Source organism: Castor canadensis, chromosome 7, assembly GCF_047511655.1.
Source record: "Castor canadensis chromosome 7, mCasCan1.hap1v2, whole genome shotgun sequence".
Lineage (NCBI taxonomy): Eukaryota > Metazoa > Chordata > Mammalia > Rodentia > Castoridae > Castor > Castor canadensis.
In genome coordinates this window covers 25,675,904-25,690,761 of record NC_133392.1, presented here as the reverse complement: position 1 = coordinate 25,690,761, position 14,858 = coordinate 25,675,904, and the positions used below count along the sequence as shown (strand labels likewise).

The 14,858-nt window shown below is 41.4% G+C and overlaps 1 protein-coding gene across 1 annotated transcript; it reads left to right on the top strand.

Annotated features, from left to right (window-relative positions):
- Positions 1-3,679: 3,679 nt before the first annotated feature.
- LOC109685104 (glutathione S-transferase omega-1-like) lies at positions 3,680-14,123 on the top strand. The gene is made up of 6 exons (XM_020161800.2): positions 3,680-3,839; positions 4,002-4,110; positions 6,396-6,618; positions 9,200-9,313; positions 12,980-13,086; positions 13,886-14,123. The coding sequence occupies exons 1-6, from the start codon at positions 3,806-3,808 to the stop codon at positions 14,037-14,039; spliced, it is 741 nt and encodes a 246-aa protein (XP_020017389.1). The 5' UTR covers positions 3,680-3,805; the 3' UTR covers positions 14,040-14,123.
- The last annotated feature ends 735 nt before the right edge of the window (positions 14,124-14,858 follow it).

Here is a 14,858-nt window from a genome sequence, read left to right as displayed (position 1 = left end):
TGCTAGTTCCATGTTTATTTCATCCTTTTAAATAGTTATCTTTTAACAGTAATTTTTCTGTTCTTTAAAAAAATCAGTTTCTTAAATCTTTATTTTTCCCAATATATCGCACAGTAAAAAATTAAATTGTGTAGGAGGATTTTCAAATCACAACAGTCTCTACCTTTTGTCTTCCTACCTCATCCTTCCTTACCTCAATGCCATTCTCTGGAAGCCATCTTCCAGTTGGAGAAATAGAAGGTAACCAAATCTTTGAAGCATCCTCTCCATGCCACATACCTGCCCTTTCCCAACTTCCTCTGTCCATACAGGTAACCACTGTTCTGAATTCTGTAGTTATTTTCTGTGGCTTTTCAATTCTACCACATATGCATACAGCATAACCAAAGATGCTATTTCATTTAGCATGTTTTTAAAGGTAATATACATGGTAGTCATGCCATATATGTTATGGTGACTTGCTTTATGACTCAATCTTATGTTTCTGAGGTGCATTTCAGTTGATACCTGGAGCTGCGGTTCATTGGTTTTTATTGTTGGATAATTGTATATCATATGACTGTACCACAGTTTATCCATTCCAGTCTCAGTGCACTTTCAGTGTTCCCTCACTGTCCTTCTACTCAAGCTCCTTTCTTTATGGACCATTTATTCTTTTTTTTTTTTTTTTTCATTTTTCTTTTATTATTCATATGTGCATACAAGGCTTGGTTCATTTCTCCCCCCTGCCCCCACCCCCTCCCTTACCACCCACTCCACCCCCTCCCGCTCCCCCCCTCAATACCCAGCAGAGACTATTTTGCCCTTATTTCTAATTTTGTTGTAGAGAGAGTATAAGCAATAATAGGAAGGAACAAGGGGTTTTGCTGGTTGAGATAAGGATAGCTATACAGGGCATTGACTCACATTGATTTCCTGTGTGTGGGTGTTACCACCATTTATTCTTATATGATGTCTTGTTGTAGGAATTATAAGTTTTTCATTGACCTGACTCTGGCCTTTATTAATTCTTTTGCTTAGTCACTTAGCCAGTGTCTGTTCATGAAATCTCCTTGATGAAGGCTGTTTCTCCCTGCTATGGACTGTCACTGAATATTAATTAGAAAAAAACCCCAAAACCCAATAACTTTGTTTATACAATAAGGGCACTTAATTTCAATAAGTTTAAAATATTATTTCAATATTTCCAACCTAATCTCATGCATTTTAGTCTATTTTGTACTAGAAAGTATAAACTCATTTGAGTTACATTCATGAAAAGTCACATGAAAATGTGTGTCAAGAAGATGGACACAGAGAAGACAGATGGTACTGGGAAGGTAGAAAACGTGATCTTTGAGTCAATAGAATCAGTTCAGATTAGTCTCCTCAAGATAAATATTGACAATTACGCAAAATGTGCAGAACTGTACCATCTGAACTATGGCTAACAGTGATATACATCACAAAGTTCACATATTATGCAAACAGCCACAAAGGACAGAGCTGGACTCTACTGCATAGCAGTAATGCAGTGCAGAGGTGCACTGGAGCAGGATATTTTCTTTTCTATTTACTTCTTTGAGGAATTAATGTTTTGCTTTATTGATGAATTAGATCTTTCATATAATTATAACAAAATGTTACACTACTAATACTAATTAGGGGACAAGCCAGTCCAAATGAGAGTCCTGAAATAATGGCTTGATGTTAAATGTTTAGTTTGGCTAATGAGAGATTTGCTGGCCAAGTTTAAACTTGTAATGTTATTTGCATGAAGTCATTAATTTGTAAAAACTCCTCCTAAAAAGCTTATCCCCTTTAAAAGAGTTAAGCAAGGCTCATGTTTTAGCCAAAAAGAAAAAAAAAAGTGTTTCTTTCAGTTAGTGTCCATTTCTTGCCTATTTACTAAGTTAAAATATGTAACAATAACAATAATTTATTTAGCACTTATCCTATACCAAGTAATGTCCTAAGTACTTTCTATCTATTAACTAATTTAAACTTTGTCAAACTCTGTAAGGAAGGCGTCACACTTTTACCATTCCCTTTTACAGATGAGGGAACTGAGACACACAAGTTAGGAAACTGAGACACACAAGTTTGTGTTCTCCCAACTTCATATACTACTGTCCTGATTTCTAGTACCTCTGAATGCAGTGTTATGTGGAAATAGGGTTGTTGCAGGTGTGATAAGTTACATTAGATGAAATTACACTGAATTGTGACCATAACTCAGTGATTTAAAGAAGAAATTTGGAGGGACAAGAGCACCAGGACACGCTTCATTCACACTCAATTTGCAAAGATTGCCTCAGTCTACAAGAAATCCCAGTCACCTTCCTCAGAAGAACACCCCCCGCCCCACCCACCCAACTTCGTCTTGGACTTCTGGTCCCTAGAACTATGAGGTTACACCACTCTGGTACTTTGTTCTAGTTCTAGCAAACTAACACGTTGAGGAGCCAGGGTCAAGACAGGCTAAAATTGCTCCAAGACCAGGATTAACACTTCATTCTCTGCCCCTCCCATAATGGACCCACTCAAAATAAACACAGGCATACCCCCCTTATCAATGGCACAGGACTGACAAGCTTTCAAATGTAACAGAGAAACAAATCATTGGAAAGTCTTTTTCCTTATGCATTTCCTGGTGCCACAGAACCCCTCTTTCCTGACACCTAAGTTAAAAGGACTGTTGGAGCACACACTCCTCTTGCCAGACCACCAATTAAGCCCAACAGCTTAACTCTAAGCCTATGGCATTTCTAGGGTTTCCAAACACAAATATTTGAATCCAGTGCAGTGGTGGAGGCCTGTGATCCCAGCACACAGGGGGTAAAAGAAGGAGGATCATGAGTTTCAGGACAGCTTGGCTACATAGCAAAATCCTGCTGCTGTTGTCCCCCACCCCCCTCCAAGGAAAAATACAAAAAAACCCTACAAATGTTTGTTAAATAGATTTTAGAAAGCAGCATTCTGAGGTTAACAATGTCCAGATATGTTCTTTTTCCTGTGGGTTAAAATGTGCCCTGTTGGTGACAATAGGGACAGTGGCCCTCTGAATTGTCCTATCAAGCTAGTACTGGCAGATAAAGGAAGTCTGTGCAGGTGGCTGGGCAACCTCCAGCAAGGCATGGATGAGAACAGGAGCCTTTGAAATGTTGAGTGAGTACCAAGGACAGGTCCTGAAGTCTGGCGCCCTGAAGCCTGGGGGATGAGGGTAAGGGGGGTGGCGATGAGGGCCAGGGAGCGCTCCAGTCAAAAGTGGGTTCCTCTCGAACGGCCTGGGCGCTCCCTTCTGGCTCCTTGCCAGGTGTGGGAAGTATGAAGGTCAGGTCCAAGGTCAGGGTCAGGTGTGAGGTGGCGACTGGAGACCACCTGCGGTGGCTGCGGTAGGGTGGTTCTGAGCATTTTGAGTTTCTCCTGTGGATCTCGCGGTGGCCGCATCTCTTGGCCAGCACGAGGTAGGGCACCACAGCCCCCGCGGTGTGGTGAGGAGGACCGGCCCTGGGTCGCGGCGCAGGGGGTGGGAGTCTCCAGCGCGTGGCCCCCTAGGCGCTCAGGCTGCAGCGCCGCGGGTGGCTGGTGGCGGAGGGTGGGAAACGCACTGCACGCGTGTCCCTGTCACCCCCCGCTGCCTGAGCGCTGCGTTCTCTTTAAGCACGTTGGCCGCGCGGGGTCGGCAAGCACTTTGGGCGGAGCTAAGGCGACTGGGGGAGCTTTATCAGGAGACCCAGGAGGGAAGGCCAGGCCACCTCCTTCCTCAATCTGCTGCACACCCTAGAGCTGGGGACTCGAGGGCCGGGGCTGCAACTGCGCAGTGATGTCGGGGGTCTCAGCCCGGAGCCTGGCGAAGGGTGAGGTTGTCCGCTGCGATCTGGGAATGATCTTCGCGCCCCCGGAGAGGCTGCTCCGGCGGGAACGAGCCCGGGAGGCGGCGGGATCCGGGGACTGGGGTGGGGGACCAGGGGGTCCCGTCCACTCTGCAGGCGGTCACCGTCCTCTCTTCCCCCCCGCAGGTAGCGCGCCCCCGGGGCCGGTCCCGGAGGGCAAGATCCGCGTCTACAGCATGAGGTTCTGTCCATACGCACGGAGGACCCTGCTGGTCCTGAAGGCCAAGGGAATCGGGTGAGGACCGAGGAGCCGGGAGCCAGCTGCGGGGCGAGTCCGGGCAGGGAATCACGCACTGGACCCTCGGAGGTTTTGTTTCGTTTTTAGGGACAAAATTCTCAGCCTTTTGTGGAGACATAGCAAGTTACAAACCCTTTTCTTAAGCAGTCTAGGACAGTTTGTTCAGATTATTTTATGGATCAGAAAAGCTGGTGTCGTGATCACCTTTAGGTAAAATTATGCGTGACCAGTGGCAACAGCTGTCAGCTCTGGATCCTGGAGATTCCGGAGTCTGTGTTTCGCTTTCACTCTTTCTTGTCCTGCTGTTATTCTGAGTATATGACCCCTTCCCCCGTGGTAAGTTGCTTCAGTTACATACAGAGTTCAGACCTGAACCCTCCCAGCGGAGGCTGTGTCTACTGCCCCATGCACATCCTGTAGATTGGGTCTTTGCTGCTGACAAATAGAGGAAGTGTCTATGCCTGGAAAGTCAGTCTTTTTGAAAACCTCATTACTGAAACTAGCAGTTGTTGACTTGTGTGCTGTCCACAATGGACAAGTCACTTGGCTTTTCTCTGATGCTCAAGATCTCTTGGAACCACTTCCTTTCCAGTGACCCGGGGAATCTTTTGAACAGACATTTATTTATTAGATACTTGTGGCGTAGAAGGCTCTGTGGAAGTTTAAAATATCCCATTCTCAAGGAATTTTTTATGTAGAGTTTGTAAACTAATTTTAGTCTTCTAAGGGGAGAACTAGGCAGGCAGGCATTTCTCTAAAAGCAATGGAAGCTTCATGCTAAAGGAAAAACAAAATATTTTTGGATTTGCTATCACTTCACTAAGATTTACATCTCATTTGGGTGAAAGTATAATTTTAAACACAGAACAAAATATTCCCTATTTTGTAATGTTTATCTAATGCATTGTAATTGGTGTTTGCTGGATTACCCAGAACTCTTATTGCAACCAACAGAGATTCAAACTGGTTTATAAATGTAATAAAGGCATTTCTTGTACTCATCTAATAGGAAAGTCAAGGAGTAGAGCAGGGCTGGAGTCAGGTTCAAATGGATACAATTTTCCTCCCTCCAGAACACTTGTTTGAAAAAGTTACCTCTCACTTAGGAGAGTTTTCTAAAGGAAAAGTGGTATCATTTTACCATAAGGATAGGAAAGAAAAGATGTTGGTGTATATTACTTTTGAGTAATCTGTTCTATTGGGCACTGATCCAGCTTTGACAATTATACAGACCTTTCTTTAACAATTATAACACACTTTCTTTTATTTCCTCTATACTCACTCAGGCTAGATACAAGGTAGATATGATTACAATCTGAATGTAGCCTGACTTCAGTTGTTTTCTTCCTTTTTTGGATTACTTTGTGTAGTTTTTTTAAACATACAACATTTAAAAAATATATCAACATATGAGAATTCCTTAATATCCTTGTGGAAAGCAAAAAATTTTTTGTTCATATTGGCAAAATGAATTCAGTTGAGTCAATTCATTTTGAACTGAATTAAAGTGAAGTGAATTTTGTCATGTGAATCCTCATATAGTGGGGAGTCGACACAATTTAATTAGTTGCCTCAAGTTGGGATCTCAAGGAGATATCAACACTCCTGCATCCATTGTCATGCTGTTCACAATAGTGCAGTGCCAATGTCCCTGGACAGATAGATAAAGAAACTGGGGTGTATACATACTATCCCACCTTTTAAAAGAAGGAAATTGTGCAAGATGTGGCAACATGGATGGATTTTGAGGACATTACTCTTAAGTGAAATATGTCAGACACAGGAAGACAAATACTGCATGGTTCAAATTGGCAGGAGGTATCTAAAATAGTCAAATTCTTAAAATAAACAGGTATGGAGAGAATCAAGGCAGAATTGACTATTAAAATTGGGGTGTGATTAACTGAATGGATGGCTGGACCAGTTAGGATTTATTCAGAAGTACAGAAAGTAAGCTGGGTATGGTGGTTCACACTTGTAATCCCAACACTTGGGATCTGGAAGTAGGATGATCTTGAGTTTGAGGCCAGTCTGGGCTATATACCAGGTTGTCTCAAAAAACAAAAACAAAACAACAACAACAAAAACCAGGTTATAGGGCTGGAGTTGTGGCTCAAGTGGGAGAGCACTTGCCTACCACCAAATAAATAAATAAATAGGGAAAACAGATACAAGAAAAAACACCAGAGTATTAAAAAATTCTATTAAAAACCAGGTTAAAAATAATAAAGTACCTAAAATGCATGGTTTGCTTTCTTCTTTGTCTTATATGTTCCTTTCAGGCATGAAATCATCAATATCAACCTAAAAAATAAGCCTGACTGGTTCTTTAAGAAGAATCCTCTTGGTCTGGTGCCAGTTCTGGAAAACAGTCAGGGTCAATTGATCTATGAATCTGTCATCACCTGTGAGTACCTGGATGAGGTGTATCCCGGGAAGAAGCTGTGGCCAGATGACCCTTACGAGAAAGCTTGCCAAAAGATTCTCTTGGAGTCATTCTCTAAGGTGTGTGTGTCAGAAATGTTAGTCCCTATTTGAAAAAGCTTTTGTTCTTCTTTTTGTTTTGTTTTAAAAGCTAAATCAGTGCTGTCATTTATGATGGTTCAGTGATTTGGGAGAGGAGAAGAAATCAGGAATGTGCTCTTGTCAGCAGGACACATCCTGTAAGCCCTTCCAAGACCTGGTGCCTGTTCACTTCTCCAAAGTTATTCCTGCTCCATCCTCTCCTGAGACTCTGTCCTCTTCTGTCTCCACAGTCGCTACATTCACTCAGCTCTTGCAGAAGAGCCTTCTCTCTTCTATCTCGGCCTTGTTTACTCACAGGCATCTGCTCTGACACTGCTACCTCCCAGAAGCTTGCCCGCTGGTCAGTCCTCCAGCTCTATAATCTCAGATGTGGTCACTTTTCCCCATCAAGGGCTCTCTGCCCTAGTGATTGCCTGCCTTCTGGACTGCTTATTGCAATAAGAATGTGGACTCCATGAAGGTGAGGGGCTGTCCCCCACCTTTTTAGTTTTTTTAATAGTTGTCTCAGTATAAGCCCAGGTTAGCCTCAAAGTCACTGTGTAGCACCTGCTGGCCTTGATTCTTCTGCCTCAGTCTCCCTATTACTGGAATTACAGGTGTTTTTGACCATACCTGACTTGGAAGCTTGTTGTGGTTACTGGTTCACTGCCTAGGTTTGTGACTAGCTCAGCCAATTTTACCTTGTGCAACTCCAAGGAAGTTACTTATTACTTTACCTCTCAGTACCTTGGTTGTTCATTTATAAAAATCTGTAATAGTTGTTCCTATCTTATAAACACTAGAGCAGCATCTGACACACGGTACCTTCTCAGTGTTAGCTCTTGTTGGCACAGTCACAGTTTTTATCATTGAGCATTGACTGTTGTCCAGTACTCTGAACTTACTGAGTGGCATTCCTGAAAAAAAGTGTTTGCATCTTAGTAGCATCAATATGGACCAGTTCAAACAATTAGTATCAGCAAAGAAGTGAACAACAGATGTGTGTTGCAACACAAAGAATAACAATGCACAATTATATTCCTATAAACTTACTACCTTGGTAGTATGGTTAGTGTATAAAGGGATATTTTGTCTATAAACAAAATAGGTTATAAAAAATACCTAGAAGATGGGAGAGTTATTGGGAGAGCATATTGTTTTGTGAGCTCTTGCAAAGGGATGGGAAGGAAGAGAGAGTCATCTGTCTTAATAGGATGCTGGTAAAAGAACAGTGCAAGTGGCTGCTGCCAGTGATAGAAAGGATATATGGTATTTACAAGAAATGTACTGTCCAGAAAGAAAACAAGCACAAAACATAGAACTGGAGATGCCATCAATATTTCCCATTCACCTTCAGGAAGAAGGTGGTCTGGTACCATGTGATCCTACCCTCCTGGCCACAGCTCATTGGACCACAAAAGCATCCCACTCCTCCCTTGCTATCCATAGCTAATCTTCCCTCCTGGGAATTTAGAAGCAAGACATAGGGACTAAGAAAGTAAAGGTGTTAAGCTTACATAGCATTGGAGACTTGAAAAATCAAGCCCATATAAAAATACATTTTGCAGGGAAGCAGAAATGAAGAGTATCACAAAGGAAACTGATTTATGGAAAGTAATGTGAAATAAAACTGAAGGCACAGCAAGGATGAAAGACTAGGTAGGCAGAGATGGAAATGTGGACAGAAAAGCTGCCTGCAAGCTTTCAGTTCCAACGAGAAAGCTGTCTTGATCTGGACAAGATTTCACGCTATTCTTCTGTTTTACACAGGGTGGGTGGGCTTCTACACTGAAGTGATCTCAAGGATAAAAAATATCAAAATATACAAACACCTCTTCCACAACATTAAAGCATCTGACACTACACCTGTCAGGTTTTCAGATATTTGGCTCCTTTTGAATTGTCTTCTTGTGTTCACTGAGAAAAACTCTTTCCCAGCTCCCTTTGCAGCTGGGTCAAGGTCTGTGATCTAGGCCTTTCCTGCCACACACACTCGTGGTAATCTTGGATTGAGATAAGAGCAGTGTGAGGGACCAGGCTTGGTGTGGGTCATTGGTTGGGTGCTGTTGGTGACAGGGGCGGCAGAACTTCTGGCTTTCAGGAGTAGGGGTGGGCATAAGATTAAGTTCCAGAGAAGCAAACAACATTGTGGTCAGTGACAGTACTGGTTACCTGAGTAACAGCATAAACTTTGGCATTAGTGCTCAGCTGGTGCTGGCAGCAGGGGCACTTCCAATTAGACTGGTTGTCAGGATGATTTAGAATGTCCTGTTTTAGTTCCAAGAGTTTCTGTTCAGCATCCCAACAATTCTATGAGCCCCTCCGTGTGTCATTAAGTAATTTCTGGTTCAAATTTTCCAAAGTGTGCTCTGTTATCTTCAACTTTTAAAATCCTGATCAACATCACATCTTAGGCTACAAAAGTGTTTCTATAACCAGTCCATGGCTTCTGTGAACAAAGGGACGTGGTGCGCCATTGATGTTTCTGTAATACCCGAACACCCTAATGGCAGGACTCATGTTATTAAGTAAGGGAGCCGATGTCGGCCTCAAATGATAAACTGTCATAATCTCCATCTAGGTGTCATCTCTGATGGTAAACTTTGTAAGAAAGTTTAATGATAGTACACAAAATAAAGAAGAGTGTGCTGGCATAAAAGAAGAATTGCGGAAGGAATTCAGCAAGTTAGAGGAGGTAATTATTTCTTCCAGCTTTTATTATAGCAAATGATACCCTATATCTACCTTCTTTTTCCTTCTACTCTTTTCTTTATATTTCTATTTCTCAATTAGAAATAATGTCAAAGGACCAGGCTTGGTGGTACATATTTGTAATCTTAGCAGTGTGGGAGGGGGAGGTAGGAGGAAAGCAGTGGGAAACTGGCCTGGGGAAAAAATGAAAGCCCTTATCTGAAAAATAACTAAAGCAAAAAGGGCTGGTGGTATGGCTTAAGTGGGAAAGCACCTGCTAAAGTCCTGAGTTCAACCCCAGTACCACAAAAAACAAACAAAAAAACCCAACTCTCTTCCCCAAAATCAAACATTCACTAGTAATGAATTTGTTTGGCATCTATTTCGTTTACTGAAATTATATAATTATAATTTTTCCTTTTAATATGCTGTGTCTAGCGTTATCAATTCTCCCTCTAGAACGGCTGTTCTAGTGTTACTGGGATAAAATCTACTTGCTCTCAATGAATTTTCATATGTATTGTAGAGCTAGTAAATAGATAAAGGGTTTCTGTGTATGTGTTCATAGATGGGAAGGACCCATAATTTACTGTCTTCATTTGGTATCTTTATATTTGGTATCAAGGATATTCTAATCTCTTAATTTTCCTCATTTTTCTAATCTCTAAAATGATTCCATAGTGACTGGCATTTTCAATAAAGCAGTTGAGCCGCATGTCTTTTACAGGAGATGTTTCTTTACCAGTTCTACTTCTTTGCTGGTAATTGATTTGGGGAGTTTTCTATTTCTTCTTGAATCAGCTGTTGTAATTTACTGGGCAGTGTGGAAGCTGAAATTAAGATTGGTAGAAAGAAACATCACGTAGATACAAACAACCAATCCACAATGCATAGTGCTTCATGGGCCCTGAGTAAAACAATGGACGTTATTTATAAAGGGCATATTGGTTTGGTGCTGTTTTAATTAGCCAGATAATGTTCTCAATTTTCCTCTTTGGCAAAATTCTTAATATCAATTCATCTTAAATTTCAGAAACAACCTATTTGTGGTTTTCAAACAATTGACATCTGTTTAACAGTTAATTCAGCCAATTTCCAGTGTATTTTAAGTATGCTTATAATTGACAAAGTGCGAGCAAAGAACCTCAAGAATGCAACTTAACAAATTTTCAAAGTGAATGCAGTCATGTCATGGTACCAGCTCCCATATCAAGGAACAGAATATTAGTTTGGGCTGGTTTTGGACTCTGTACAAATAGAATCATGTAATAGTCACTCCTTTGGGTCTGATTTCTTTCACTTAATACTAGGATGTGAGTTTTATCTATGTTCTGTGTAGTTCTCTCCTGTTCTTCCTATAGTGTTCCACAGTTTGACTGTACCACATTTCTCCATTCTACTCTGGACAATAAACATTTTCACATCTGGACTATGTCAAATAGTGCTGCAGTGTACACTTATAGCCACATCTTTTGGTGAACCTGAATTTCCAAGTAGAATTGCTGGGTTCTAGAGGGGCAGTGTGAAAACCTGATTGTACCAATTTACACAGCAATCAGCAGTGTTCCACACCCTTTCTAATTTGTTGATTTTAGCCATTCTGATGGGTGTAGAGTGGGATTGCATTTTGGTTTTAGTTTCACTTCCCTGATGACTAATGCAGTCATTTTTTTTCCAAACGATCATTGGCCATATGAACACTCTTTTTTGTGCAGGGTAAGTCTTACTTATTTTTCTAATGGATTGTTTACTATTTTTCTTTTTTCATTTTTAGATTTTTTTAGTATTTTAAAAACAATTTTTTAAAAAATAAAGTGACAGAAATGTCAGTGCTTGCCAGGGGTTAGGGAACAGACTAAGTACAAGCAGCACAGGGGAGTATGTTGGGTGATGGGACAGCTCTGTATATTGACTGGTTACAAGAACTGGGGATCTGAACTCAGGAACTCAAACTTACTAAGCAGGCACTCTACCACTTGAATCACTAGGCCAGCCCTTTTTTGTCTTGGGTATTTTCAGGGTAGGGTCTCAGGAACTATTTGTCTGGACTGGCTTTGATCCTCCTGAGTACAATAGCTAAGATTACAGGCATGAGCCGCCAGCACCTGGCTGTGTTGTCCCCTTATAATCCTCGCTACTTGGGAGGCTGAGGCAAGAGAATTGAGAGTTTGAGGCCAGCCTGGGCAACATAGTAAGACCCAGTGTCAATGAAATAAACTGAAGTATGCATTTCTCAAATTTCACAGACTTAACACCAAAAAGGGTGGTTTTACTGAATGTAAATAACTTTTTTCCAGTTCTGGGGATCGAACCTGGGGCCTTGTACAAGCTCTCTACCACTTGAGCTACATTCTCAGCTCTCCTCCCCCTTTTTAAAAACAGAAACACTGAGAAGACAGGAGTCAAACATTCACCCTATGTGAACAAAAAAAGGAGGCTTAATGGTTTGCTCTTGCAGACAGTAAAAATGATTACTGGGGAGTTTAAGCAACAGAAAGATAATAATCTTTCATATACAAAAAATTTTAAAGAACAATATTCTTGGGTTGGGAGTATGACCCGAGTGGTAGAGTGACTGCCTAGTAAGCACAAGGTTCTGAGCTCAAACCCCAGTACCACCAAATAAACAACAATATCCTTTTGCAGAGGTAGTATTTCATTTATTTGATACTTTGACTTGGTGTTTCACTCTGGGAATAAAAGTGGGTTTGCTGCTTTGTTGTGCTCGGGATCAATCCCAGTCTTGTATATGCTTGGACTGAGATCTTCCTACCCACACCTCTCAGTAGACAGGCATGTGCTACCATGCCCTGCTACTGGTTGGGATGGGGGACTCGCCAACTTTTTGCCTGAGCTGGCCTCCAACCGTGATATTCCTTATCTTGGCCTCCCGAGTAACTGGAATTACAGATATGTACCACCATACCCAACCTGACTAGGCTGATTTTTACAGCACTTTTTTGGTTTAGGACTCACTTTAGGAAATTGACTTTATTGTCACTTTCATCAATATCATTCTCCTCTTCCCCTTCTCTCTAAGCATTTTCAAGTACTTCTTACTAAAATCTTCTTTGGTAATATGTCTACAATTAACTTAAAAGTTTCCAATTCCCCTGCAGTATTTGCCAAGTCACAGTAAGCCAGTGCTTTCTTTTCCTTTCCACTGCCACATCTGTAGGAATACACCACTAGCTATTGAACAAAGAGCTCCATGGCCTTGGCGGTGTGCACCAGACCCTCTGGTTGATGCTGGACACCTCGGGGGAGCTTTTCATGATGATGTGGATGCAGGACACAGGCAGCAACACTGGCTGCTGCTTCCCACACTCATTCCTGTCCATGGCTGCATCTGCCATCTTCCTGCCCTTGGGTACTCTGCCATGTTTCTTCTCAGGAATTCTTTATCATGAATACCAGTCCTTTGTATTAGAGATGTCCTTTGCAGCTTGTTTTATCTTTTTCCATTTTCTAGTTTATTTTGTTGATTATTTCACTTTAGGCTAGTCCAACAGATTTAAAAACTATTTGACCTTTGTGATCCAAGAGAAAAGCCTAACATGAATGTAAAAGTTGTTGCTTACACCTGTTCTGCTTAATTTGCTCTCATTTCTAATGACTATTCTTACTAGGTGCACAAATAATCAGTATTCTTGTGCTGCTTAATATTTAGGTTCTGACTAATAAGAAGACAACCTTCTTTGGTGGAAATTCTGTCTCTATGATTGATTACCTCATCTGGCCCTGGTTTGAACAGCTGGAACCATGGGAGCTAACTGAGTAAGACATTTGAATATTTCTGCATAACTTAGGGCAATATTTATCTGAACAAAAGTTAAAATATTTCATACAATTGGTATGAATGTGAACAAGTGGACAGGAGGGTCCTGCACCTACATTTACTACTCCTCCCCATCACTGGAGATTTGTGAAATGGAGTAAAACATTTTAAAATTTACTCCTTCAGTGGTAAAATTAAAAAAACCCAGAAGGATGTATACTGTTGCAGCACTCTATGATCAGGGTTACCTCCATTTACTAGTAAGACTTCGCACTATTTTTCGCACTTTTGAACTTGGCAGACAACAACCTTGGCTTATTCTCACTTCTTAGAGATTAGACCTTTTCAGTTACTGTTAAGTCACATCCAATGATAAAAAATTACTAACATTCTTAGTTGCCTTTCAACTCTTAAAGTTATCATTCTCTCAGTTTGGACTAGTTTACTTTTTATTTAATTAGTTTTTGAGAGAGATTCTTGCTACGCAGCCCAACCTGGTCTCAAGTTATGCTTGTCCCTCCTCAGCCTCCAGAGTGCTGGGTTTATAGGCATGTATCACCACACCTGGCTGGACAAGTTCTCATACTAAATGAGTAACTTCACTCTCACCTAACATTACTTTTTTGTAAAAGACTTCTATGTAAACTTTCAAATCTAATACTCTATGATTACAGGCATTTTAAAAACATCTTTTAAAAGGTTAGGGGAAAATACAAGTGCAGTTGACGCACTGCAAGTGCTGTGATGGTGATATATGGGAGATTGCCATGCTCACACCTTTCTTTCTTCCTGCTACAGGTGTGTCTCCCACACTCCAAAACTTAAGCAGTGGATGACAGCCATGAGGGAAGATCCCGCAGTGTCAGCCTTCTTCCTTGATGCAAAGAACTATCAAGGTTTCCTCCGTCTTTACTTTCAAAACAACCATGAGGCCTATGACTATGGACTCTGAAGGGAACAAGAGTCAGCAGTGAAGCTATGTCTGATATTTTACTTCACTGATATGACCAACAACATGCTTTCATTTTACCAAATACTCTTACAATCTCATTGGCTCATCTCTGATTTGCCATCATGGCCTAATAACGTCTCAAGGCCCTCCTACAGCAATGTGAACACATTCCCACCTTACAATACTCAAAACATAACTCTGATGGTTCTACTACAGTCTTTGCTGAAAACACCCAAACTATCATCTCTTGTGAAACTACACTTTAACCTAGATTTCTAACTGCTCATCAGCAATTTTCACTAAGATATTTAGCGGTCATTTCAAGAAATGTCTTCTGAGGTTTCTTGTCTTCTGGTTTCTGAACAGAGAAACTTTCAATTCTTTATTCTTTCCATCGCCAAGTTAATTTCACTCCTTCTCTTATTCCTGTTACCATTGACGACCATATCCCAATCACTAAAGCTAGCTGACTGAGGGACTTCTTGTTTGGTCTCCCAGTCTCTAACCTCTTAGAATGTTTTCTCCAAATCCCATGCTGGGCACACAGCAGGATATGGTTAAATGCCATGAAGCCCAAATCATTCAGTTCACTAGAAATACTGATGACATCTTCAGTGCGTTTCCACGGCTCAGTGGGAGTCACCGTTTTTTATCATCACATCTCCTCCATGGGAAGCGAGACCTTACGATTCTGGCAGAAATGGCTGGAGATCGCATCCGAGACACATCAGAGTCAGGGGGCTGCCGACCCCTGCCCCAATAGTCTGGTTTCCTGTACTTATCTTCAGATTGGCTGGGGAGGAAAACCCCGGGATAACT

Coding starts and splice junctions, on each gene's coding strand:
- LOC109685104 (XM_020161800.2), top strand. CDS start 3,806: ATGTCGGGGGTCTCAGCCCGGAGCCTGGCGAAGG. Junction 4,111..6,395: donor CTGAAGGCCAAGGGAATCGG/GTGAGGACCGAG, acceptor TGTTCCTTTCAG/GCATGAAATCATCAATATCA. Junction 13,087..13,885: donor GAACCATGGGAGCTAACTGA/GTAAGACATTTG, acceptor TTCCTGCTACAG/GTGTGTCTCCCACACTCCAA.